The following is a 27,390-nucleotide window of genomic DNA, read 5'->3' as shown; positions in this document are numbered from 1 at the left end:
GTTTGAGACCCAATTTCTACCTGAAAAGGGCTCATCTGCAGGAAGGCTCATAGGCTTATTCTCCATATTTTAGATTATTTCAATATTTCAATTCTTGGAAGTAGTATAAGGTGAAAGGCTTGCTGGATATTAATAGAGCAATGGTACCTTGAAAATTCATATCACAAGTGTGTGACTCCCGCCTGACAGAGTGCTCTGAGGACAGGGCCATGCCACATTCATCTCTGTCTCCTTTTTAAGTTTTAGCACTAGCTGTCAAGGAGTCTATTTTTAATAAACCCCTCTGAATTTGTTTACTTAAGCATATTGCATTCTTACCAGATACAAAGCTGTTAAAAGCTGAAGGGCCACAAAATGCCCAGATCAGCAGTGTGAGGGGCATGGTGGCAAAGCACATACACACAATAAAGGAAAAGGTTTTAGCAAATGGATTTTATCCCATTTGCCAATTCATAACCAGTTTTTAAATTAATATTAAACTTTTCTAGAATATACTTTCCTACAGAGGTAAAAGATTAAACATGAAATCATTGAGGTTTTTAGTTCTAAAGACACACACTCCGTAGTAATCTGAGAGAGCAAAGAGAGTGGCTCCTTAGGAGAAAGGGAGGGGCACACGAAGGGGAACACGGCTGAACTGGAAACTGCTCCCACTACTCTGTATCTACGAAAGGGCTCTGGAGAGAACAGCTCACCCCACCAGGTCAGCAGCTTTCTCCAACAATATGAATAAACGCCTGACAAGGAACAACCAAGATCCTGCTCTCAGCTGGGGTTTTGTGGCCAGCAGCAGCCCTAGCATGGTGGAAGATGGTCAGTATCTGCTGAGGAGGGTCCAATTTGACTTGGGAAACAACTGTTTTTATTTTTACACGACACGTTTCTATTTGTTGACCATGTACCCACCTTCAGCTTCCTTTAGGACACTGCAAAACACTAATTTTCATTAAGTTCAAAATGGACATGCTTCTTTCATTAAACATGTCCTTCTATGACTTCTTTTATCTGGCTCATTTCTGGTTCTGGGTCATGACCTATTGTGTGGCAAGGGCCCTGTGGTGAGGAGCATTGTGGAGGCTATCTGGGGACAACTTACCAATGTTAACTGAATCTTCCCAGTCTTCCAGCACTTCTGTGACAATGAGCACATAGACATACGTTCTGTGCTTCCTCTCCTGGTTCTGAAGGGCAAAGAGAGGACAGAGGAAGAGCTTTCCCTTAGAGAGCTGAGATTACTTAAGTGAAACACACTTTTAGCCATATGTCCAGAGAGCTCAGACACAGGCATTCCATTTACTCTGAGTCGTCTTATAGTCACACAGGGAAGAGCACCAGATGACCTATCTGAAACATGCTGCACTTGCATTTCAGGTTGCGCTCTTTGGCTGGCCTTCTAAAGCCCAAGCTTTAATCTCTTTTTTCTTTCCCCTCACAGGAAGGCTGTGAGAAGGAAGTTTGCGACCACTCAAGAAAAAGGCACCCAGTAAATGTAACTCGCTAAAACACAAGAAAGAGAGGAGGCTGTGGGTGGGTGGGTGTTCCAGTAATGCAAGCAAGCTCATTATCTCATGCATCTCCCCTTCTACTAACCTTGCTCATCTTTATTTCCCCATTTCTCACTACCTTCCACTTTCCTCCAAACTTCTATCCCAGCCTACTTCACTTCGTTGTTTCTTCCGCCTTTCAAGATAGTTACTTGATCTTCTTTTTCCTTCAATCTTCTCTACACTTCATCTCCCCTCCTCAAATCTTGGGAGAAGAGGAAGAGAGGTGGGGATGGGATAAACCATCCAGGGATATCTTGTTTGTGCTTCATAGCCACCGCCTTTGCTGTAAATTAAAGGTCCGTGGCAGTGCTGTGTCAAGCAAATCTACTGGTGCAATCTTCTCAACAGCATTTGTTTACTTCGTGTCTGTCATTTTGATAATTCTCACAGTATTTCAAACTCTGTCATTATTATATTTGTTACGGTGATCTGTGATCAATCATTTTTGATGTTACTTTTTTTTAAGATTTATTTATTTATTCATTCCGAGAGAGAGAGAGAGAGAGAGAGAGAGAGAGAGAGAGAGGTGCAGGCAGAGACACAGGCAGAGAGAGAAGCAGGCCCCATGCAGGGAGCCCGATGCGGGACTCGATCCTGGGTCTCCAGAATCACGCCCTGGGCTGCAGGCGGCGCTAAAGCACTGCGCCACTGGGGCTGCCCTTGATGTTACTAATATAACTGTTTCCCAGTGCCACAAACGACACCTATATAAGACAGTGAAATTAACAAATAAATTCCACTGACCCATCTCTCCCTGTCATTCTCCCTATTCACTGAGAGACAACAAAATTAAGATTAGGTCAATTAGGGGTGCCTGAGTGGCCCAGTCAGCTAAGCATCTGCCTTTGGCTCAGGGCATGGTCTCAGAGTCCTAGGATGGAGCCCTGCCCTGAGCATGGGGCTCCCTGCTAAGTGGGAAGTGTGCTTCTCCAGCTCTCTCTTCCTCTCCCCTGCTTGTGCACTCTCAAATAAATAAATCTTTTTTTTTAAGATTTTATTTATTTATTCACGAGAGGCACAGAGAGTGAGAGAGAGAGAGAGAGAGAGAGAGAGAGAGAGAGGCAGAAACATAGGCAGAGGGAGAAGCAGGCTCCCTTAGGGAGCCTGATGTAGGACTCGATCCTAGGACCCCAGGATCACGACCTGAGCCAAAGGTAGCTGCTCAACTACTGAGCCACCCAGGTGTCCCAAATAAATAAAATCTTAAAAAAATTATTAAAAAAGGATTAGACCACTTAATAACCCTACAGTGGCCTCTAAATGTTCAAGTGAGAGGAAGAGTTAGTTGCATGTCTCCTACTCTACTTTATTTTTTTTTCTTCAAATTTTTATTTATTTATGATAGTCACACACACACACACACAGAGAGAGAGAGAGGCAGAGACACAGGCAGAGGGAGAAGCAGGCTCCATGCACCGGGAGCCCGACGTGGGACTCGATCCCGGGTCTCCAGGATCACACCCTGGGCCAAAGGCAGGCGCCAAACCGCTGCGCCACCCAGGGATCCCTCCTACTCTACTTTAAATCAAAAGCTAGCAATGATTTTTTTTTTTTTTTTTTTGCTAGCAATGATTAAGCTTAGCGAGGAAAGCATGCTGAAAGCCAAGATAGGCTGAAAGCTAGGCTGCTTGTGCCAGTTAGCCAAGACGAAAATGCAAAGGAAGAGTTCTTGAAGGAAATTAAAAGTTCTACTCCAGTGAACACATGCATGACAAGAAAGCGAAACAGGCTCACTGCTGATATAGAGATAGTCTGAGTGGTCTGGATAGAAGATCAAACCAGCCACAACATTCCCCTAAGGCAAAGGCTGGTCCAGAGCAAGGCCCTCATTCTCATCAATTCTGTGAAGGCTGCAAGAGGTGAGGACGCTGCAAGAGAAAAGTCTGAAGCTAACAGAGGTTGGTTTATGAGGCTTAAGGAAAGAAGCCATCTCTGTAACACAAAAGTTCAAGGGGAAGTGGCAAGTGCTGGTGGAGAAGCTGTAGCTTCCAGAAGATTCAGCTCAAATAATCCATGAAGTGGCTACATTAAACAACAGATTTTCAGTGTAGACAAAAGAACCTTATATTGGAAAAAAGTGCCACCTAAGACTTTCACAGAAAGGTCAGTGCCTGGCTTCAAAGCTTCAAAGGACAGTGACTCTCTGGTTAGAGGCAGCTGGTGATTTAAAGTTGAAGCCAATGCTCAATGAAAGTCCTAGTGTCCTCAAGAATTATGCTAAATTGACTCTGCTTGTGCTCTATAAATGGAACAAAGTCTGGATAATAGCACATCTGTTTCCAACATGGTTTACTGAATATTTAAAGCCTACTTTTGAGACCTCCTGCTCAGAAAAAGATTTCTTTCAAAATATTACTGCTCATTGACAGTCTACCTGGTCACCTAGGAGGTCTGATGAAGAGGGACAATGAAATTCATATTTTCATGCTTGCTAACACAACATCCATTTCACAGACTATGGATCATGGAGTCATTTCAACTTGCAAGTCTGATTATTTAAGAAATATATTTCATAAGACTACAGCTACCATAGATTGTGATTCCTCTGATGGATCTGGGCAAAGCAAACTGGAAACCTTCTAGAAAGGATTCACCACTCCAAATGCCATTAAAAACAGTGGTGATTCATGGAAAAAAGTAAAAAATATCAATACAAACAGGAGTTTGGAAGAAGTTGACCCAACTCTCATGAGGGACTTTGAGGGATTCAAGACTTGATTCATGTCATTATCTCAGTGTCATGAGATTGAGCCCCCCATCCAGCTCTGTGCTTAGCACTGAGTCTGCTTAAAATTCTCTCCATCTGCCCCCCTGCTCACTATCTTGCTCTCAAAAAAAAAAAAAGAAAGAAAGAAAGAAAAGAAAGTAAGAGAAGTCTAGCCTGAAGATGGGACTGAACTGCTGCTGCAATCTCATGATCAAACCTGAAGAGATGAGGATCTGCTTCTTATGGATGAGCATAGAAAGTAGTTTCTTGAGATGAAATCTACCCCTGGTGAAGATGCTATGATGATTATTGAAGTGACAACAGAAGATTTAGAATATTCCACAAATGTAATTGATAAAGCAGCAGCTGGGTTTGAGAACTGAGTCCCAATTTTTTTTTTTGTTGTTGTTTTTTTTAAAAGATTTCATTTATTTATTCATGAGACACACACAGAGAGAAGCAGAGACACAGGCAGAGCAAGAAGCAGGCTCCATGCGGGGAGCCCGACGCAGGTCCTGATCCTGGGACTGGGATCTTGTCCTGAGCCAAAGACAGATGCTCAACTACTGAGCCACCCAGGTGGTCCCAGAGTCCCAATTTTAAAAGACGTTTGACTGTGGGTAAAATGCTATCAAATAGCTTCATCTACTACAGAAGAATTGTTCATGAAACAGAGTCAATTGAGGCAGCAAACTTATTTTAAGAAATTGCCACAGGGGATCCCCTGGGTGGCGCAGAGGTTTGGCGCCTGCCTTTGGCCCGGGGCGCGATCCTGGAGACCCGGGATCGAATCCCACATCGGGCTCCCGGTGCATGGAGCCTGCTTCTCCCTCTGCCTGTGTCTCTGCCTCTCTCTCTCTCTCTGTGACTATCATGAATAAATAAATAAAATCTTTAAAAAAAAAAAAAGAAATTGCCACAGCCACCCTAATTCTCAGCAGCCATGACCCTGATCAGTCAAGTAGCCATTAACATGGAGGCAATATCCTCCACCAGCAAAAAAATAACATCTGAAAGCTCATGACAGTTAACATTTTTTAGCAATAAAGTACTTTTTAAAATTTATTTCTTTTTCTTTTTTTTAAATTTTTATTTATTTATGATAGTCACACACAGAGAGAGAGAGAGGCAGAGACATAGGCAGAGGGAGAAGCAGGCTCCATGCACGGGGAGCCCGACGTGGGATTCGATCCCGGGTCTCCAGGATTGCGCCCTGGGCCAAAGGCAGGCACTAAACCGCTGCGCCACCCAGGGATCCCAGTACTTTTAAATTATGGCATATACATTAATACAGACACTTAAGTGTATGTATACACTTCACAGACTACAATATAATATAAATATGTTTCACATGCACTGACAAAAATCAAAGAAACATTTGATTTGCTTTTTTTATTCTTTTTTTTAAAGATTTTATTTATTCATGAGAGACACAGAGACAGAGAGAGAGAGAGAGAGAGAGAGAGAGGGGCAGAGACACAGGCAGAGGGAGAAGCAGGCTCCACAAAGGGAGTCCGACGTGGGACTCGATCCTGGGTCTCTACCTGGGCTGAAGGCGGTGCTAAACCCCTGAGCCACCCGGCTGCCAGGGACTATGGGATTTTAAAAAAGAAAGTAAGCTATCCTCTGCTGGTGCTGCTTTGTTTGGAAACCTTAGTGATGGTGTCTATCCTAGATTAGGACTGCAGTGGACTGAATATTTATGCTCCCCACAATGCAGATGTTGAAATCCTAATTCCTAATGGGACAGTATTAAGAGATGGGGCCTCTGGCAAGTGATTAGGTGATAAGGGCTGATTCTCATGAACAGGACAGGACTGGTGACCTGATAAAAGAGACCCCAGTGAGCAACCATCCCCCTTTTGCCGTGTGAGAACACAGAAAGAAACAGCTACAGGTATCCCCTGCTTTTCCAAAGTTCTAGGTAAGCCACTTCACTTTAACGAAAGATCTACATTAGTACCTGTTTTTGGTAACTGAAAGAAATCCGAAAAGGATTTTGCTTTTATTTAAAAAAAGGTGGAAGACAAAACCAGCATTCAGCATTTATGTTGCAGTGAGCCATTAAAGAGGCAGTGCACACCTGGAGCAGCAAGAGTGGCAGGACTGAACTCCTTCCCTGGGAACTACACTCAGCACTTCCTCATCAAGCAGCCAAAGCTCTGAACTGTGGCTGTGAACATCTGTGCTTTACCTTGATTTATTTTATGATTTATTTTATGCATCTGTTAACAAGATGTATCCTGAGGTACCAGAAAAACCTGAGAGAGGTTATTTTTTGGTTTATGGAAATGCTAAAAAACATTTTCCATATAAATTAATTGCTTCTTCACTTTCTCCCATTTCAACTTAAAAAGATTTCATACGAACACCCTACTTTTGGACAGCAGGAGAAATCTTTAACTATGAACCAGGAAGTGGGTCCTCACCAGACGCTGAAACTGCTGGTGCCTTGATCTTGGACTTCTTAGCCTCTAGAACTAGAAATCCATTTCTATTGTTTCTAAGCCACTCAGTTTTGTTATAGCAGCCAAATGGACTGAGACAAAGATATACATGTATACATAGCATGGTGACTTATATGATACCAAATGCACCAAAGATTTTAAGACTTACCTCAAAAATTCCAACTAATCTTCCCAATGTCCCTTTTACTCCAGCCTGAAAAGTAAAGAAGAAAAATCAACACATTAATATTGTTTACATTGCTGGTCTTATTCTGAATCAAAGCCCAAGAGGAGCACCTTAGGTGGAATCCAGGTCTCTGGAGGTCACACCAGTATTTCTCGAGTATCACAGACCAGTGACAGCAGGGTGTGCTCTGAGGAGGAAGGATTCCTCTCATCTCCTCCCCATCTCTCTCCCCACTGCAAAGCTGCCCAAACATAACAGATAATCAAGGCCATGAAGCCACAAAGAAGATATTCTGAGGTGTTAACTTCATTCATTCATTCATTCATTCATTCATTCATTCATTCATTCAATAAATACACCGACTGCCTGATAAATGTCAGAGGTATAGTGATGAATAGGCTAGAATACAAGATCCACAAGAACAAGATCCTCATCTGACTTGTTCTTGGCTGTCTGTATACAGTATGCCCACAACAGAGCTCAGCATCTTATAGAAGCAGCTCAGGAAGGCTTAAGTCAGCAAGCAAATAAACCAGGTGATTCTGCTAGTGACAGAGATGCACAAATGATGCGATGGACAGAGAGAGGGGGATGGGATCATACAATGCTTAGGCCTTTATGCATATACTCTGTATCTCCCATCAGCCCTTTGGTAATTTTTTTGGATCTTTCTGATGCATCATGCGAATTTCTCAGTTTATTCCAATTGATTAATTTTCTTTTCAGCTGTATGAAAACTAAGGTTATTCCACCTCTAGTCATTTGATATTTGATTATTTTTCATTTCTACCTGTTCTTTAGATATCCCATTTCCATTATGTAGGCATTTGTTTCCATGATTTTTACAATCTTTTATTTACTTTAAAAAGATTTTATTTCTTTATTTAAGAGAAAGAACAAGTATGAGTAAACAGGCAGAGGGAGAAGCAGGCTCCTGCTTAACAGGGAGCCCAATGCAGGGCTCAATTTCAGGACCCCGGGATCATGACCTGAGCCGAAGGCAGATACTTAACCAACTGAGCCACCCAGTTGCCTTTGTTTTTTAAATTAAAAAGTTATTCCTTAATTTACTTTTGAACATCCTAAACATATTTAAGTTCTTTGTCAGACCAGGCTATAAAATTCGCTTCATCTGAAAAGTAAACTCATGTTCCAACTGGTAAAGGGCTTACTTGTGAGGCTTCTTCCACCAAGCTCTTCAAAGACTGCTCTTAAAGTGACCATTTAGGACTCCTGCTCCAAGGTGATGCAGCGAATATTGCAGGCAGAGCCATGGTATGGTTTGGCTCCATCTTTTACTGCACACCGCATCTATGTCCTCTCCCTACCTAGGCCCCTATCTTTCTAAAAGTCTCAGCTCCTGGTGTCCTTTCCACCAGGAACCTGGGCTCCCCCTACTCCAAGGGGTCTGAACACTAGCCACTCAAGGCTGGGCAGGCTGCAGGTTTCCAATGACATTCAGCAGTTCTAACCCTGTTTCTGATCTATGGAGATGGTACCCATCTTGCTTTTGAACTAAGCTATGTCTTTTTAGCTTTTATATTTTGTATCTGTCTCTGCTAGAAGTGGGGAGAGGTAAGGGAAGGATGAATCCCTGGAAATGCCTGGGAAATGCTGTAACTTGTTTTCTATTACCACTGCCATGTTATTTGTATAATAAACTAAAAATTAAGGCAAAAATACCTTCTAAAGACAGTAGGTACTCATTAAGTTTGTACAGAATGGGGGCACCTGGGTGGCTTAGTAGTCGGTTAAGTGTCTGCCTTCAGCTCAGCTCATGATCCCAAGGTCCTGGGATCCAGACCTGCATCAGGGTCCCTGCTCAGCGGAGAGTCTGTCTCTCCTCCAGCTCATGCTCTCTCACTTCCTCTCTAATAAATAAAATCTTAAAAAAAAAAAAAAGTTTGTAGAGAATGAGCAAAATTAAAAAAAAAAAAAGTACTCTAAAAGCTCTTTAGAGATATTTAGATTTTTTAAAAATTTATTCATGATAGACATAGGGAGAGAGAGAGAGAGAGAGAGGCAGAGACACAGGCAGAGGGAGAAGCAGGCTCCACACCGGGAGCCTGACGTAGAACTCGATCCCGGGACTCCAGGATCGCGCCCTGGGCCAAAGGCAGACGCCAAACCGCTGAGCCACCCAGGGATCCCCTCTTTAGAGATATTTAAAATAAGAGCAAATTTATAGGCCTAGACTCCTAGGTGAGCTATATTTTGAAAAAATTTTTTTCTAATCATCTATCAAAGAATTCTTTTCCTTTCTCTTGCCAACATGCCTGTTCATTTCCCATCCATTCTTTCCCCATGTGGCTTTTGGGTCTACTCAAATGGAAATGTTGACCTTTCCTTAAAATAATTCTCTATATTAAATAATTTTTTTGAATTTTTTAAAAGTTATCTCTCTACACCCAATGTGGGGCAAAAACTCTTGATCCCAAGAACAAGAACCACTTGCTCCACTGACTGAGCCAGCCAGGTGCCCTAAACTGATTCTCTACATTTTTAGAGATAATTGCACTCCATGGCTAGCTAAGACTAGTTAGATTGTACTTTGTGAATTAACCAATGTAGCTGCCTGAACAAGTGGGAGCTGGCAGGCCAGCTTAGACTAGAAAACCAATTTTGTACCCCAATCATAGGCAGCCTGAACACTCAGATCAACTCTTTTGAGATGTGGTATCTGTGCTCCTGCCTGTGGTCCCCACTGACAGAGCCTATGAGCAGAGCTGTCAGATTGGTTGCGAGGGGAGGGAAGTAAGGAGATTCATAGAGGCCATCATTCACATTTCACTTCTGCAAAGTAAAGAAAGAGTTCTCTTTTACAGTTCTAACTGTTCAATTTTTTTCTTAAAGAACCCAAAAGTTTAGAAAAGAAAATGATCCCCAGCTTTTTAAAAAAATATTTGAGAGAGAGTGTGCACACACAGGGAAGTAGAAGGGTGGGTGGAGGAGCAGAGAGAGAGGGACAAAGGACAAGCAGACTACAAGCTGAATTCAGAGCCTGATGCGGGGCTCCATCTCATGACCCTGAGAATCATGACTGGAGCCCAAGTCAAGAGTTGGACACTTAACAACCTGAGCCACCCAGGCACCTCAATCTCCAATTTTTTTTTTTTAAAGATTTTATTTATTTATTCATGATAGTCACAGAGAGAGAGAGAGAGGCAGAGACACAGGTAGAGGGAGAAGCAGGCTCCATGCAGGGAGCCCGACGTGGGACTCGATCCCGGGTCTCCAGGATCGCGCCCTGGGCCAAAGGCAGGCGCCAAACCGCTGCGCCACCCAGGGATCCCCTATCTCCAATTTTTAAGGGTGCAATTAACATAATATGACAGCTCAATATAATTTTATTTTATTATTATTATTTTATTTTATTTTATTTATTTATTCACGACACAGAGAGAGAGAGAGAGAGAGAGAGAGAGAGAGAGGCAGAGACACAGGTAGAGGGAGAAGCAGGCTCCATGCAGGAAGCCTGACGTGGGACTTGATCCTGGGACTCCAGGATCACGCCCTGGACCGAAGGCAGGCGCCAAACCGCTGAGCCACCCAGGGATCCCCCTCAATATAATTTTATTAAACTTTTGTCTAATAATGGTGTTTTCTGCATTCAATACCAACATATATCTATGATTTACTGTAACAAAGGCAGTTGGAAGAAAGCATAAAATCATTTTCTTTATAAAACAGATATTCTTATAAAGTCTAGTGTAAATTACATAACATTGCCATCTGTACAAAGAATTTCAGTAGCATATATTTTCACTTCTAATTAATCTTCAATAGAAAAAAATAAGTTGTAGAAATTAACAATAGCTTTGTCTCAAAGTTTCAATTTTTTTAAAAAAGATTTTATTTATTTATTCAGGAGAGATACAGGGAGAGAGAGGCAGAAACACAGACAGAGGGAGAAGCAGGCTCCCTGCAGGGAGCCTGATGCAGAATTTGATCCCAGGACCCCGGGATCACGACCTAAGCCACTGGCAGACGCTTAACCACTGAACCACCCAGGCATCCTTCAACATTTCAAGTTTTATATCAATACTTATGGGATCTACTTTGCAGAATTCTATCTAAGGTGATCCTGCCAATGATTCTATTGTGAAAAGCAAAGAAATATTCTTATATTTACCAGTTGCTAAATTGAGATTTAGCAGTTTTCTTAGGAGGAGGTGCCTCTTTAGGAAGCAAGAGGATTTCAGTTCTTTAAAGGCATAGTGATCAAGAGGAAGAATCCTCAGAGGTAAATGTCCTCTAAGACAGAGTTCACTGCAACCATTTTACATTTTCATGCTTCCCCACAGTCCAATTAGCTTTGAGCTAGCTCCCTCTCAACTGCTGCCACAAGCAACAGCAGAGAGTTATTTTTATCTTTCACATGATTCTTGCATGTGGGTCGAGGTAGGTGTCAGGGTCACATCAGACAGCTGGCTCAGTTTGGGGATAAGATTTGATTCAGGGTATATTTAAGTTTGGTCTAGTCAGGGTGCTGGTATGACCTGTTCTTCTCCAAATCACATAAAAGCAGTTACAATTTCAATCTATATATTCAAAACCCCTAATCTGGTGGAGTCTTAATTTAAAAGCTCATCTTAGGTAGTGGTAAGAATTCTAAATAGAGGATCTATTGCACTTCATTATTCAACAATATGCAGGTGAGTGCTTCCTTGAACTTCAAGGTGTAATATACACCAATTCTAGCACGTGTGGACTAGTTAACAAAAATAATTTGAGCAACTGTCTACTTTATAAAAGAAAAATCTCTCCACAAATGTCTTTTTTTTTTTTTCCTTTGGGGTGTTTTGCTGAGATTGGAAGTAGCAGTCACTGAGACTTCAGTGATCCCATCCTTTCCTCTTGTAAAAAGCTCTCACACTATGTACACGAGACTTGGGCAAAGGCACTAATATGGATGGGTCTTTGAGAATGCCCCTAAAATGATCTGCTGCCACAAAGAACCCTGGCTTTGTTTTAGTTTGGATGGGTACAAAATGTGTCATCACCTTCTAAAACTTATTTTTTACTCTAAGGTAGACATTTTGGTAGACACGATGGATGCCTAGCCCACAGGTATTCCTCCTTCCACTTTGCTACCAGGAAGATCTGGATTCTGTTCAGGTAAGAGCTATGGCACACCAGGAATGGCACTGGGAATTCTGTTCCCCTCTGCAGTGACAGATTCGGGTGTGCTGTGACCCAGTTCTGGATCAATGGCTTCTGAGATGGTGTCTCTTGTGGGCTTATGGGAAAGATTTCCCACCATGATAAAAAGAAATCCTACACCTTGCTTGTCAAGTGGGGACCTGAAACTTGGAGCTGCTACAGTCACCTTGTGATCGTAAGGGGAAGGGCAAGAGAATCACTGAGAAGCTGAATGGAAGTCCTGGTGGCTGAGCTGTTGAAGCAATGTGGTAAATGTCCAACCTCTGGACTTCTTCTTCTTTTTTTTTTTTTTAAGATTTTATTTATTTATTCATGATATATATAGAGAGAGGCGCGCAGAGACACAGGCAGAGGGAGAAGCAGGCTCCATGCAGGGATCCCGACGTGGGACTCGATCCCGGGTCCCCAGGATCACGCCCTGGGCCAAAGGCAGGGGCTAAACCGCTGAGCCACTCAGGGATCCCCAAACCTCTGGACTTCCTACGTGAAAAAAAATAACTGGTACGGTTGAAGCCCCTTTTAGTCAGGTATTCTGGTACTGTATCAGAATACTTCCTGCTACTTCCTTTGATTTAAATGGTAGCTCTCAAAAAAAAAAAAAAAAAAAAGGTAGCTCTCATAGGAAGACGAATATCCCAAAACAAAAATTCTGAACATCCAAGGGAACTGTAGTATTAAAGCTTGCTCTATTAAAGCAATAAGCCCAGACCCCAAAGGAGCTCAGGGGAGCAACTCTCATGCAAGTATCTTATGAGGAAAGCCAGGAATAAAAATATGTGGTCTTCAATTCACATACCTTTCTGGTACCGGACAAACTTAAGTAACAGCAGGAAAGAGTCACAGTGAAGACAGATGAAAGGAGATTTGGGAAGTAATTGTAGTTAAGTCCAGTGAAATCCCATCCCAGAGTTTTTTTTTTTTTTTTTTTTTTTAAGATTTTATTTATTTATTAGAGACACAGAAAGAGAGAGAGAAGAGAGGCAGAGACACAGGCAGAGACACACGCAGAAGGAGCAGCAGGCTCCATGCCAGGAGCCCGACGTGGGACTCGATCTCGGGTCCCCAGGATCATGCCTGGGCTGAAGGCAGCGCTAAACTGCTAAGCCACCGGGGCTGCCCAGTTTTTTTTTTTTTAAATGAAATCTTTCAAATTTCAAAAAAGTAAAGAAAATAAACATTCAAGTAGTAACCAGCCAGCTCTGTCAAATAGTAATGTACCATTTTGTATATTTTTTTATTATTTATTTTTAAAAAATATTTTATTCATTTACTTAAGAGAGAAAGAGAGCAAGTGAGCACAAGGGGAGAGGACAGGGCAGAGGGAGAAGCGGGCTCCTCACTGAGCAGGGAGCCCGAAATGGGGCTCAACCCCAGGACTCAAGTCATGACCCGAGCAGAAGAGATGCTTAACCAACTGAGTCATCCAGGCAACCCCTGTGTATTTTTTAAAAAATATGTTTAATTTTTATTTTAATTAATTAGCTAATCAATTAATTAAAGACTATGCATTTTAAAAAAAGAAATAAAACTACTCATACTACTGAAGACCCTTGTGTATTCCCCAGCTCTGCCAGAACTAACTAACTACTCAACCAAATTTGGTGTTTATCATTCTCTTGCATGGCTTTATACCTGTACTACTTAGTTATCTACCCACTATTCATGGTAAATAGTATTTTCTAAATGTTTCTCTATTTGATTAAAAAAAAGGATTATACCTTCTGAAACCCTGTCCTCTCAATATCATGCTTCTAAATTTAAGATATATTGCAACATGTAGTTCAAATTAATTCATTTTATTTGTTGAACAGAATTCTACTTTAGGAACTTATTTATTTATTATTATTTTTTAAATTTTATTTATTTATTCATGAGAGACAGAGAGAGAAAGACAGGCAGAGATACAGGCAGAGGGAGAAGCAGGCTCCATGCGGGGAGTTCAACACAGGACTCAGTGCCGGGTTCCCAGGATCACAACCTGAGCTGAAGGCAGGCGCTAAACCGCTGAGCCACCCGGGCCACCCTACTTTAGGAATTTATTTACCACAATTAATCCATTTACTTGTAGACATTTAGTTCTGCTATTATTAAAAAACACTGCAAAAAACAATAACAAAACCCAAAACTTCTCTTGCAGATATCCTTGTTACAACCTACAATGTGTACAAGTTTAAGATTAAATTTCTGAATCACAGGATAAAAGCTTCAATTTCCCCACATATTCTCAAGTTCTTCTATGCATACTTCAAAGGCAGAAATGACTACAGTTCTCTACCTCTTCCTGTATCCATGTCTTTTGAAATGTGATTTTATAGCTCTTCCTATCAAGACATCTATTTACCCACTTCTTTATGAGGCTGGCCTAGTGACTTACTTTGGCCAACAGAATGCAGAAGGATGGTATACCTTTCCAAGACTAGGAGGGCCTCAAGAGGCCTTGTACTTTCTCTTATTCATGAGAGACACAAGAGAAGCAGAGACACAGGCAGAGGGAAAAGCAGGCTCCATGCAGGGAGCCCGATGTGGGACTTGGGACTTAATCCTGGCACCCCAGGATCATGCCCTGAGCTAAAGGCAGACGCTCAACCACTGAGCCACCCAGGCGTCCCTGAATGGTCTAGATCTTAAAAGGTTATGTATTTTCTAATCCATTACTGCTTTTAAAGAAACTGCTGGTTTCTGCATATTTTTAAAAACCATTTTATTTATTTGAGAGACAGCACAAGTGGGGACAGAGGCAGAGGGAGAGGGAGAAGCAGACTTCCCATTGATTAGGGAGTCCAACATGGGCCTCAATCCTGGAACCCCAAGATCATGATCTAAGCTGAAGTCAGACGCTTAACCGACTGAGCCACCCAGGCGCCCCATGGTTTCTACATATTAATCTTATGTTTGCAACCTTTCTAAGTGTTTTTACTAGTTCTACCAGTTTCTGTTGTGTTCCTTTTTTTTTTTTTTAATTCTTATTTATTTATGATAGTCACACACACACACAGAGAGAGAGAGAGAGAGAGAGAGAGGCAGAGACACAGGCAGAGGGAGAAGCAGGCTCCATGCACCGGGAGCCCGACGTGGGATTCAATCCCGGGTCTCCAGGATCGCGCCCTGGGCCAAAGGCAGGCCTAAACCGCTGAGCCACCCAGGGATCCCCTCCTTGGGTTTTTTTGTTAGTAATTGAATCATCTGCAAATAATGACAATTTTGTTTCTTCCTTTTGAATATTTATAATTTGTACTTATTTTTGTCTTATTGCAGTGGCTAGGACCCCAGTTTGTTTGTTTGTCTGTTTAGGACCCCCAGTTTATTTTTTAGGACCCCCCCAGCTTAATATTAAATGGTAGCATGATAGCAAACATAACTGCCTTTTTCCTGTTAGAAATACCTAGAAGATTTAAAAAATATGATGCTCACTGTAAGTTTTACCAGATACACTATCAGGTTAAGGAATTTTTATTTTTAGCTTCCTAATAACTTTCAAGATGAACAGATACTGAATTTTATTTTCTTTTTAAAGATATTTATCTATCATCTATTTTTTTTAAAGATTAATTTTTTTTTTTTTTAAGATTTAAAAATTTTAAGTACAATATACCTCCAACATGGGGGCTCAAACTCACAACCCATGAATCACATCATGATCAAGAGTCTCATGCTCTACCCTGGATACTGAACTTTAATAAATAATTTTTCCTTATTTACTGAGATGATAATTTTAATCTCTTAATGAAGTAAATTATGTAAACATTTTCTAAGACTTGTATTCTTGGGATAATTTAGTGTATTTGCTCTTCTTTTACTTGGGATTTTTATATCTGTGTTCATAAGTGAGAATTTATCGTTCCTTTCTACTTTTAATTATCAGGGTCAAAAAACCCATGGGCCAAATCTGTCTTGCCATCAATTTTTATAAATAAACTTGCACTGGACCATAGCCATGCTCATTCACTGAAGTACTCTGTATGGGTTTATTCATGTTATGACAGCAGAACTGAGTATCTGTGACAGATACCATATGGCTTCTAAAGTCTAAGTATTTATTATCTGGCCCTTTACAGGAAAGTTTGCTGATCACCGATCTGAGATTACACCAGCCTTACAGGTGTAGTTATTCTTTTCTGAAATAGTTCTTTTTTTAAGATTTTATTTATTTATTCATGAGAGACACACAGAGAGAGGCAGAGACACAGGCAGAGGGAGGCAGGCTCCATGCAGCGAGCCCAATGTGGGACTCAATCCTGGGACTCCAGGATCACACCCTGAGCCAAAGGCAGGAGCTCAACTGCTCGGCCACCCAGGTGTCCCTGAAATAGTTCTTTAAAGTAAAAATATATTTTTGGAAATTTTGGCAAAGTTCAATTAGTCTGAGTAAATTTGTCAGCAAGTGATTAACAATTTTGACAAGGGTTAATAATCTGTACATAGGTTTTCTAATTTTTTAAGATTTCATTCATTCATTTATTCAGAGTAAGCATGTGTGAGTAAGGGGAGGGGCAGAAGGAGAGAAAGAATCTCAAGTAGACTCCACGCTGATCGTGGAGCTGAATGAGAGGCTGAATCTCACAACTCTGAGATCATAACCAGAGCCGAAATCAGGAGTTAAATGCTTAACTGACTGAGCCACCCAGGTGCCCCAGGGTTTTCCAATTTCTATGTAAATTTGGGTAGCTTTATCTAGAAAGTTTTTTTAATCAAAGTTTTCTAATTTTTGTGTTTATTATATTCTGTGGTTATCTCTTATTTTATTTATTTGTTGCCTTTTCTCATTTTCTTTATCAGTCCTGCAAGAGGCTTGTTTATTTTATTAGAAAAATAAAAGTAACCCACTTTGGGTTTTATTGATCATTTCTATTTTCCTCTATTAATTTCTGCCCCTTTCCTTGTTATTTCCATTTTTTTAAGATTTTATTTATTTATTCATAGACAGAGAGAGAGAGAGAGACAGGCAGAGGGAGAAGCAGGTTCCATGCAGGGAGCCCGACGTGGGACTCGATCCTGGGTCTCTGGGATCATTCCCCTGGCTGCAGGCGGCGCTAAACCGCTGTGCCACCAGGCTGCCCTGTTATTTCCATCCTTTTATGTTCAGTTTGTCTTGTTTTTACTAGTCTCTTGGATGGATCACTTAGTTTCTTTAATGTCTATTTTGCTTTCTAATACAAGCCTCTAAGTCTCAAAAACCTGAAGGAGCTGTACCCATGAATCATGATATGAAGTGCTTTCAATTACTCAGTTCTATATGTTTACTAATTTTTATTGTGATTTGTGCTTTAACTCAATAATTATTTAGTACATTTTTTAAAAAAAGATTTTACTTATTTATTCATGAGAGACACACAGAGAGAGGCAGAGACATAGGCAGAGGAGAAGCAGGCTTCTTGCAGGGAGTCTAGTGCAGGACTCAATCCTGGTACCCCGGGATCATAACCTGAGCCAAAGGTAGATGCTCAACCACTGAGCCACCCAGGTTCCATTAGTACACTTTTTTTTTTTAAGATTTTATTTATTTATTCATGAGAAAGAGAGAGAGAGGCAGAGACACAGGCAGAGGGAGAAGCAGGCTCCATGCAGGGAGCCCGATGTGGGACTCGATCCAGGGTCTCCAGGATTAGGCTCTGAGCCAAGGCGGCGCTAAACCGCTGAGCCACCCCCTAGTACACTTTTTTGTTTCTAAATATGTATTTCTCTGTCAAGCTGGCTTTTTTTAAAGATTTTATTTATTTATTCATGAGAGACACAGAGACACAGGCACACAGGCAGACACACAGGCAGAGAGAGAAGCAGGCTCCAAGCAAGGAGCCCGAGGCAGGACTCAAACCTGGGAATCCTGTATCACGCCCTGAGCCAAAGGTAGACACTGAACCCCTCGCTGAGCCACCCAGGCGTCCCTCAAACTGGCTTTATTGTTGATTTCTAATTTTACTGCATATGTCAAAAGTATATACACAGATGACCCCTGACTTATGATTTTTTTGACTTTATGATGGTACAAAAGCAATACGCATTCTGTAGAACCTGTACTTTAAATTTTCATCTTTTCTGGTTTAGTGAAATGTGATAGGATACTCTTTTGTGATGCTGGACAGTGGTCATGACTATAGTTGGCTAGTTGGTAACAAGGGCAAATGACCAATCACACCATTCTGTACCTGTTCAACAATTCTGTTTTTCACTTTCAATATCGTATTCAGTAAATTACGAGATATTCAACATTTTAAGTGCATTTTCGATTTATGAGAGTTTATCAGGATATAACCCCATGATAGGCTGAGGAAGATCTGTAGTTTGTGTTACTGATGCTCTGGAATTTCTAATACTTTATGGCTTAATATATGGTTAGTTTTTATAATACTCCCATGTGTGCTTGAAAAAATTACATATTCTTGGTTGAATACAAGGTTTTTTTTCTCTCAATATAGCTATTTGATCAACCTTGCTAATGGTATCATTCAACCTATTTTTTTCCTCCCGTCTGTCACTTTTTCTATCAGTTTCTTAATGAGATGTTTTAAAGTCTCCAATGTGGCTACAGATTGGTCAACTTTCCCCCCAACTCTATCAATTTTGCTTTATATAGAAGTTTGCTAGGTATATATAAGTTCATGACCGCTGTATGTCTTGGCAGACTGTCCCTTTTAAATGTCCCTCATTTACATTCTACTTTGTTTTTTTTGGATAAAAAAAATAATTGTAATTATTATCCAAGTATCTTTTGGTTAGTATTTGCTTGATATACCTTTTCCCATCCTTTCATTTTTAGTCATTCAGTACTACTTACTGTGTTTGAAAACATATGACAAGTTTTACTTTCTTTTTAATACAAGTTTGTATCTATTAGTAAGTTTAAAGTGTAACCAAGTTACATTTACTGTGACATTTAACCTGGAAACATAGCTTTTTCTGAGCTACATGGTGTCCCTTCAAGGTGAATTAGAATCAGAGTCCTTAAATTTACTTCCTGCGTAACAAGCTCTATGATAGGCAGTTGGCACTTTTAAGTCCACTGAATTAAGAGGAAGCTGGTTAAGTGCCACCTTAGCCGGGTCAGTTAGATCTACCTGGGTCCAGTGGTTGTTGGGTGGTTTAAGGATTATAAAGTCTCCAGAAGCAAAAATTGCATTTAATATTTGCTGAAGCCAGGGTGAATTGTATCGGAGTCAATGGAAAGTACACTGTGGATGTACTTCCCAATGACCAAAAATTCTTTCCTGGAATGTGGAGCTGGATAGGAAAGCAAGTACAACTGGTTTGGAAGAGTCATCTGGACTCAATTCATTTAGCAGAAGGCTATTGGCTCCTATCCCAGCAATTCAGCTTCTATTCAGGGTTCCAACACAAACCAGCTCAAATACAGTACTATACTCTGTAACAGGGCAGATTCTAATCTCTACACTAAACCACTGAATTAGCTATTCATCAATGGGTAGCATTCAATTATATCTCATAATATAAACAGATAAATTAAAGAGATTTCTTTTATTCTAGTTTTTAAAAGTGGTTGAAAATAATTCAGTAATTATTTGCAGGTAAAAGAGCTAACTTTACTTTTAGGTTCTCCTAGTGAGTTTAAAATAAATAATAAATAAAATTTCAGTTGTGACTAAAGAATGGGTTCTTTTAAAAAGCTGCTAGTGTTTAAGGTAAATTATACATAAAGATGGCTCAATTTACAAAATCACGACCTACTTGGAATTTTTTTATCCACTGAAAGCAAGAAATCCGTCTTTAGTATCTTAGAGAAACAAAAATATTTAGGGGCGCCTGGCTAGTTTAGTCAGAAGAACGTGACTCTTGATCTTGGGGTTGTGAGTTTGAGCCCACTCCTGGCAGAGAGATTACTTAAGAAAAAAATATTTAGGGGCTCCTGGGTGGCTTGGCGGTTTAGCGCCTGCCTTTGGATCCTGGAGTCCCGGGATTGAGTCCCACGTTGGGCTCCCTGCATGGAGCCTGCTTCTCCCTCTGCCTGTGTCTCTGCCTCTCTCTGTGTCTCTCATGAATAAATAAATAAAATATTAAAAAAAAAATAGAATCTTAAAAAAAATTAAAATATTTATAACATTACTTAAGAGTGAAAGAAAAAAAGACCTAATTCTACAAAGTAAAAAAAAAAAAAAAAAAAAATTTTAACTAAAAAAACTTAGTAGTAGACTAAGCATTATCTCCTCTTCCTGAGACCCCCATCAATATGAAAGTAAAAATAGAAAGGGGCTATCAGAAGAAAGGAGACCTCAAAAAAAATTCCAGGAAGATGCAAAGTGATAAATGAGGGTTGAAAGACCAAGAAAAGCAAAGCAAAGTCAGCTCAACTTCCAGACTCTGGAGAGGTTCCAGGATAGCATATGGCAGGGACATGGAGTAGAAGTGAGAAGGGGTCTAGAAAGTTGAATGTCTACATACCAAATAGCTATCCCCACACATGGAGAATGGCCTGGAGCCAAGCATATATCTAGACAACTCTGAGGGCTCTAATCCCAAACAGAAAAATAGAAACACTGGGAAGAACTACTGTAGTGTATATAAGTACTCCCCGCCACCCCCGCCCTCCGCCCCAGTAAAGTCCACCTATTGTGGCATTCTTTCAGCTGGTTCCTGGAAAAACAGCCCCACTTCCCTCCACATCACTCTTTACCCCACCCACTTAACATAGGGCTCCCATTCAGTGCTGCTACTGCCTCAGTCTAACTGGGACAGAATGACCATGGGATCACCTGACATCCCAAAGGGCATCACCAAAAGGAAGGAAAGATCAAAACAAACAAATGAAAACTAGCTCTGATTTAAAAAAAAAAAAAAAAAAAAGAACAGAAGAAAACTTAAGGAAGATTAGTTATTACCCTCATAGCTTTGAGAGGCTATGGCATCCTAAAAAAAGAACAAAATGTATGTAAACGCAACCAAGAATGAAAATAGAATTGTAGAACTTAGAAATGTGACTGCTGATATAACACATTCATTAGACACTTCCTGTGTGACAAGCTCTATGATAGGCAGTTGGCACTTTTAAGTTCAATGAATTAAGAGGAAGCTGGTTAAGTGCCACCTTAGCAGGGTCAGTTAAATCTACCTGGGTCCAGTGGTTGTTGGGTGGTTTAAGGATTATAGAATCTCCAGAAGCAAAAATTGCATTTAATATTTGCTGAAGGCTATTGGCTCCTATCCCAGCAATTCAGCTTCTATTCAGGGTTCCAACACAAACCAGCTCAAATACAGTACTATACTCTGTAACAGGGCAGATTCTGGAGAATGAGATAATGAAAGTATAAGGCAAGAAATAAGACATTACTTATTGTGTGGTTTTTCTTAGGGAATTTCTTAAGGAATGTTTCTTTTCTAAGTCTTCCAGTCCTTTTTATTTTTAAACCATGGACCACACAAAAATATTATCTTGATACAGTTTTAGAACTCAGGGGAAAAGGTTATCTTTAAAAAGAAACATTCTTAGATGGACAGGTCTATGCCCATATATTTGACTCACTGTCTTAAATTCCTTCCATAACAACCAACACACATGGAACTTAAAATCTTGGCAGATGACTGGGCCAGTAAGAATGGAATGAAGAGAAAAGCATCAAGAACACAGGAAACCTATGAAGAAAGTAAAGGAATCTTTTACCTTAGGCTCTGATACTCCCTGGAATTGCCCCTGACTCACACACACAAAAGAGTTCTACTAAACTGCATGCACGGAGCAGGGACTGAATAGTCAGGAGAACTCTAATTCTGTGGTGTATGGGAATGAAGGCCCTGCAAGACTGATCAGTTTATAAGGAGTAAGGTTGGCAAGCTAGTGGAGTAGGGATGAGCGCTGAGGCAGATGAGCTGTGGAAAAACAAAGAGAGGTGTAAAGAAAAGACTGTCGGGGCAGCCTGGGTGGCTCAGCGGTTTAGCGCCACCCTCAGCCCGGGGTGTGATCCTGGAGACCCGGGATTGAGTCCCACATAGGGCTCCCTGCATGGAGCCTACTTCTCCCTCTGCCTGTGTGTCTCTGCCTCTCTCTCTGTGTCTCTCATGAATAAATAAATAAAATCTTAGAAAAAAAAATAAAAAGACTGTCCCTGAAGAAAAGATTAATCATTAGAAGTGTTTATTTTAGTTGCAATTACTAAGCAAACTCAGACTTCAGTCTAAGAATGAGCACTCAGAGGAAGTCAAATACATGAAAAGATACAGTTCAAAACAAGGGAACCAATCTGATAATTCAAGCAACCGTCATTACAAGAAAAACTGAATTCTTATTTAGTAAGACCAAAGAAGACGTTACAGTTCTAAAATAACGGCAGGCTGTCACAAATATGGAGCAATGTGAAAACAGAAAAGAATTCCTAAATAGCATTACCATTATTATTATTATTATTATTATTATTATTATTACTACTACTACTACTACTACAAACCAGTAACTCCAGAGAAGGCAAATGAATAGCTAATTAGATACGGCAGAAAAGTAGAGATTTTAGAGGCCAAAACTTGAAGAATTCTCCCAGCACACAAAGTAAAAATGTGGAGATCAAAATTATAAGAAAGGATTAAGAAATACAATATTACGTCAAAGTTTCAGCAGTAGAAAATAAAACTGACGAAGGTGGGAAAATTGAAGAAAGAAAGAAGGAAAGCTTCTGAAGCTAAACTATGAGCCTTCCTATCAGAAGAGCTCACCAAGCATGAGGCAGACTCCAGTGATTCCTGAGTTTTAACACAGATAAAAATTTTCATGCATTTACACAAGGGAAAAATAATTTGATACCAGACTTTTCCTCAATAACACCAAATGCTTGAAGTCAACAGTTTTTTTTTTTTTAATTTTTTACTTATTTATGATAGTCACAGAGAGAGAGAGAGAGGCAGAGACATAGGCAGAGGGAGAAGCAGGCTCCATGCACCAGGAGCCTGATGTGGGATTTGATCCCGGGTCTCCAGAATCGCGCCCTGGGCCAAAGGCAGGCGCCAAACCGCTGCGCCACCCAGGGATCCCAAGTCAACAGTTCTAAGGACAAAGAGTACTATTCAAGAAGTCTATAATCAGCCAAACCAGTTGTGTGTGAAACATTTTTTCAAAACATGTAATAACACATACTTTACTTAAAAGTAATTACCCGGGCAGCCCCGGTGGCGCAGCGGTTTAGTGCCGCATGCAGCCTGGGGTGTGATCCTGGAGACCCGGGATCGAGTCACACGTTGGGTTTCCTGCATGGGGCCTGCTTCTCCCTCTGCCTGTGTCTCTGCCTCTCTCTCTCTCTCTCTCTGAATGAATAAATAAATAAATCTTAGAAAAAAAAATAGTAATTACCCAGTATAGTCAACCAGTAATAAATGACGAAAAACAGAAGAAAGGGAATACATGAAGGGGGAAAAATTCACTGTCTTAAAATTTAAATAATTATTTTTTAAAGCAGTATTTTCTTTTTTTTCCGCTTTTCTTTTAAAAAGATTTTACTTATTTATTTGAGAGAGGTTGAGAGAGAGAGAGAGAAAGCAGGCACACACATACATAAGCAGGGGAAAGGGCAGAGGGAGAGGGAGCAGCAGATTCCCTGTTGAGCAGGGAGCCTGATGTGGGTGGGACTTGATTCCAGGATCCCAGACAATGACCTGAGCTGAAGGTAGATGCTTAACTACTGAGCCACCCAGGCACCCTGATACTGTTTTCAGTATCATACATGGTAACTTTTTGTATTTTGAAGAATGGTATCTTAATAATAATGATAATCTATACCTACATAGTTACAAATTTAAACACAGTGAGAGTTGTGCAATAGGGGATATTGTTTTTATTTTTTACACTGTGTGCATGTAGACTATTTTGTTTGCTTGGACAAATAAATACCTGTTCAAATATGCTATTTAAAAGGGACTTCTAGTTTCTGGTCTAGTATATAGGGAGCTTAGAAGTTGCTACTCTGTCTTAACAGCAACAAAGAATCTGAACCGAAAAATTAACAACTCTTCTAAGATTTTTTTAAAAAAGAATTAATTAATTAATTAATTTATTTATAGGGAGACAAATATTTATTTTTTTATTTTTATTTTATTTTTAAAAAGATTTTGTTTATTTATTCATAGAGACACAGAGAGTGAGGCAGAGGGAGAAGCAGGCTCCCTACAGGAAGCCCGAGTGGGACTCGATCCTGGGTCTCCAGGATCACACCCCAGGCTGCAGGTGGTGCCAAACTGCTGAGCCACCAGGGCTGCCCCTAATTTATTTATTTATTTGAGAGAGAGTGCACATGCATGAGCAGGGGGAGGGGTAGAAGGAGCAGGAGAGAAAGAGAAAGAGTGAGAATCCCAAGCAGAGTGGGTGGAGTGTGGAGCCTGACACAGGGCTCGATCTCATGGCCTGAGATGATCTGAGCTGAAATCAAGAGTTGGATGCTTAAATGACTGGGTGAGCCATCCAGATGCTCCTCTTCTTAGATTTTGTGCAAAAGTGAATAGGGCAAACCACTGCCTCCAAAATTGGAGAGACAGGCAAATACAGAAAGTCACAACTTAATGGAGCAGAAATCATCAAGGGAACCAGTGGAGGCGGGAGGGAATGGGGTAGGAAAACCTAAACTGTCTTGCTAGAGGCTTAGTGGACAAGTCTAAGAATCAAAACTTTGGTGGGGTGGTGGACACACCACATTTCTGTGTTTTTACCTCCAGGTACCTCCCCTGTCCTGCTTCTGGGGAAAGGAAAAAAAGAGCCATTATCAAATACTCTAGAGCATTCTGCTCTAAAAGCTTGCCTTCAAGTTTTTTTTTTTTTTTTTTAAGATTTTATTTATTCATGAGAGGCACACAGAGAGAGACAGAGACACAGGCAGAGGGAGAAGTTGGCTCCATGCAGGGAGCCTGACCTGGGACTCCATCCCGGGTCTCCAGGATCACGCCCTGGGCTGAAGGTGGTGCTAAACCGCTGGGCCACCAGGGCTGCCCCAAGAGAAAGTATTTTACGAGAGCCTAACCTACTGGGGTTTTGTCAGAGCCTAGCCAATGGGGAGGAAGGGTAATAACCAATTCTAGCACCTTCCAGCCATCCTCTCCCACCTAAGATAAGGGTGGAGAGGAGATGTGAAGAAGAGCTGGAATGACAGAAAAGCCACTTGTGAAGTTTACAGCCCAGAGGCACAGATCACTAAAAGACACAGACCTAATCATAGGACTATATACTGCTTCCCTTCTTTGCACGCCTAATCACTGTATTACTAAAGTCCTGTTTATCAGACTTCCTTTCATCTAGTACATCGATGTTCAGTTTTCAACAAAAAATTTCAAGGCATACTAAAAGGAAAAGACAAAACAAGCATTAGAGCCAGTCTGAAATATGGCAGGAATGCTGGAATTAATAAGCCATGAATATAAAACAACTATGATTAGTATGTTAAGGGTTCTAATGGAAAAGGAACCAATGGATACTGTGAAGAGAAACACGGAAATTCTAAGAATGGATCAAAAAGTAATGCTAGAGCCTGGGTGGCTCAGTGGTTAAGTGTCTGCCTTTGGCTCAGGGCAAGATTCTGGAGTCTCGGGATCAGGTCTCACATTGGGCTCCCTGCATGGAGCCTGCTTCTAACCTCTGCCTCCCTAGCTCTCTGAGTCTCTCATGAATAAATGCATAAAATCTAAAAAAAAAAAAAAAAAAAAAAAAAAAAGCTACAGTTAACAGAAATGAAGAATGCCTTTGATCAGCTCATTCCTCAACTGAGGAAAGATTCCTTGAACTTGAGGATACATCAACAGAATCTTCCAAAACTGAAAAGAAATTTAAAAATAACCTGAAAAACAAAAACAAAATATCCAACAACTGTGACAACTATAAAAGGTGTAACACTGCATAATGGCAATACTGGAAAGAAAGACAAAGAAATAGAAGCAATATCTAAAGCAGTAACAACTAAGATTTTCCTCCAAATTAATGTCAGATACAAAGCTTAGATCCAGGAAGCTTAAACAACACCAAGCAGGATAAATATACAAAAAAACTACATGCAGACATGTCATATTCGAAGTGTAGAAAATTAAAGATAAGGAAACAATGTGTTGAGAAGAAAAACAATCAACCTAGATTTCTGCAGCCTGCAAAATTATCCTTTTTTTTTTTTTTAAAGATTTTATTTATTTATTCATGAGAGAGACAGAGAGAGAGAGAGAGAGAGAGAGGCAGAGAGACAGGCAGAGGGAGAAGTGGGCTCCATGCAGGGAGCCTGATGCGGGACTTGATCCGGGTCTCCAGGATCAGGCCCTGGGCTGAAGGTAGCGCTAAACCGCTGAGCCCCTGGGCTGCCCCAAAATTATCCTTTAAAAGTGAAGGAGAAAGACTTTCTTTTTATATATATATATTTTTTATTATTATTTTTTATTTATGATAGTCACAGAGAGAGAGAGAGAGAGGCAGAGACATAGGCAGAGGGAGAAGCAGGCTCCATGCACCCGGAGCCCGATGGGACTCGATCCCGGGTCTCTAGGATCGCGCCCTGGGCCAAAGGCAGGCGCCAAACCGCTGCGCCACCCAGGGATCCCCGAGAAAGACTTTCTTAAAAAAAAAAAAAAATTGATGGAATTTGTTGCCAGTAGACTTGGCTTGAAAAAAAAATGTTAAAATAAGTTCTTTAGGGAAAAGGAAAATGATAATAGGTCAGAAAGACAGGTTTATGTAAAAAAGAGTGCTAGAGAAAGAATAAGGAAAAATAAAAACTTTTATTTTTCTTAATTGATCTAACAGATAATAGTTTAAAAAATAATAGCAACTCTATATTCAACTTATATGTACATAAACTTATGCATAAATGAAATGAATGATAGAAATGATAGAAGGGATGGAGGAATAAGGACTATTTTGTTATTAAAAGGTACTTACATTAGTTGTACATATATATATTGCAATCTTACAAAAAAATCACTTCAAAAAAAAAAAAAGCAAAAACTGATGTTAGGAAAGGAGAGAAATGGAATCATATAAAGTACTCAACTGAAAGCAAAAGGGCAGAAAAAAGAGTGGAAGACAAAAATACGAACAAAGAACAAGAGCACACCAAAATAGAAAATGGTATCAAACATGGAAGCGATTTTTTAAAAAAAGATTTTATCTATTTATTATTCACAAGAGACACAGAGAGAGAGAGAGGGAGAAGACACAGGCAGAGGGAGAAGCTGGCTCCACGCAGGGAGCCCAATGTGTGTAGGACTTGATCCCGGGACTCCAGAATCTTGCCCTGAGCTGAAGGCAGACGCTCAACCGCTGAGCCACCCAGGTGTCCCACCATGGTAGCTATTAATTCAAGTATATCAATAATCACTTTGAGGGACGCCTGGGTGGCTCAGCGGTTGAGCGCCTGCCTTCGGCTCAGGGAGTGATCCTGGAGTCCC

At 40.6% G+C, this 27,390-nt stretch overlaps 1 protein-coding gene across 3 annotated transcripts in view; it reads right to left on the bottom strand.

The window, feature by feature from the left end:
- NUDT3 (nudix hydrolase 3) overlaps positions 1-27,390 on the bottom strand; it is a 127,568-nt gene that overhangs the window by 10,448 nt on the left and 89,730 nt on the right. For all 3 annotated transcript variants that reach the window (XM_072833385.1, XM_072833386.1, XM_072833384.1), the window contains exons 3-4: positions 6,871-6,915; positions 1,097-1,181 (exon numbers count right to left, since the gene is read on the bottom strand). In XM_072833385.1, coding sequence (XP_072689486.1) covers positions 1,097-1,181; positions 6,871-6,915 — 130 coding nt within the window. The remainder of the gene's footprint in view (positions 1-1,096; positions 1,182-6,870; positions 6,916-27,390) is intronic.

This window comes from Canis lupus, chromosome 7 (assembly GCF_048164855.1).
Source record: "Canis lupus baileyi chromosome 7, mCanLup2.hap1, whole genome shotgun sequence".
Lineage (NCBI taxonomy): Eukaryota > Metazoa > Chordata > Mammalia > Carnivora > Canidae > Canis > Canis lupus.
This window is presented reverse-complemented; position numbering and strand designations above follow the sequence as displayed.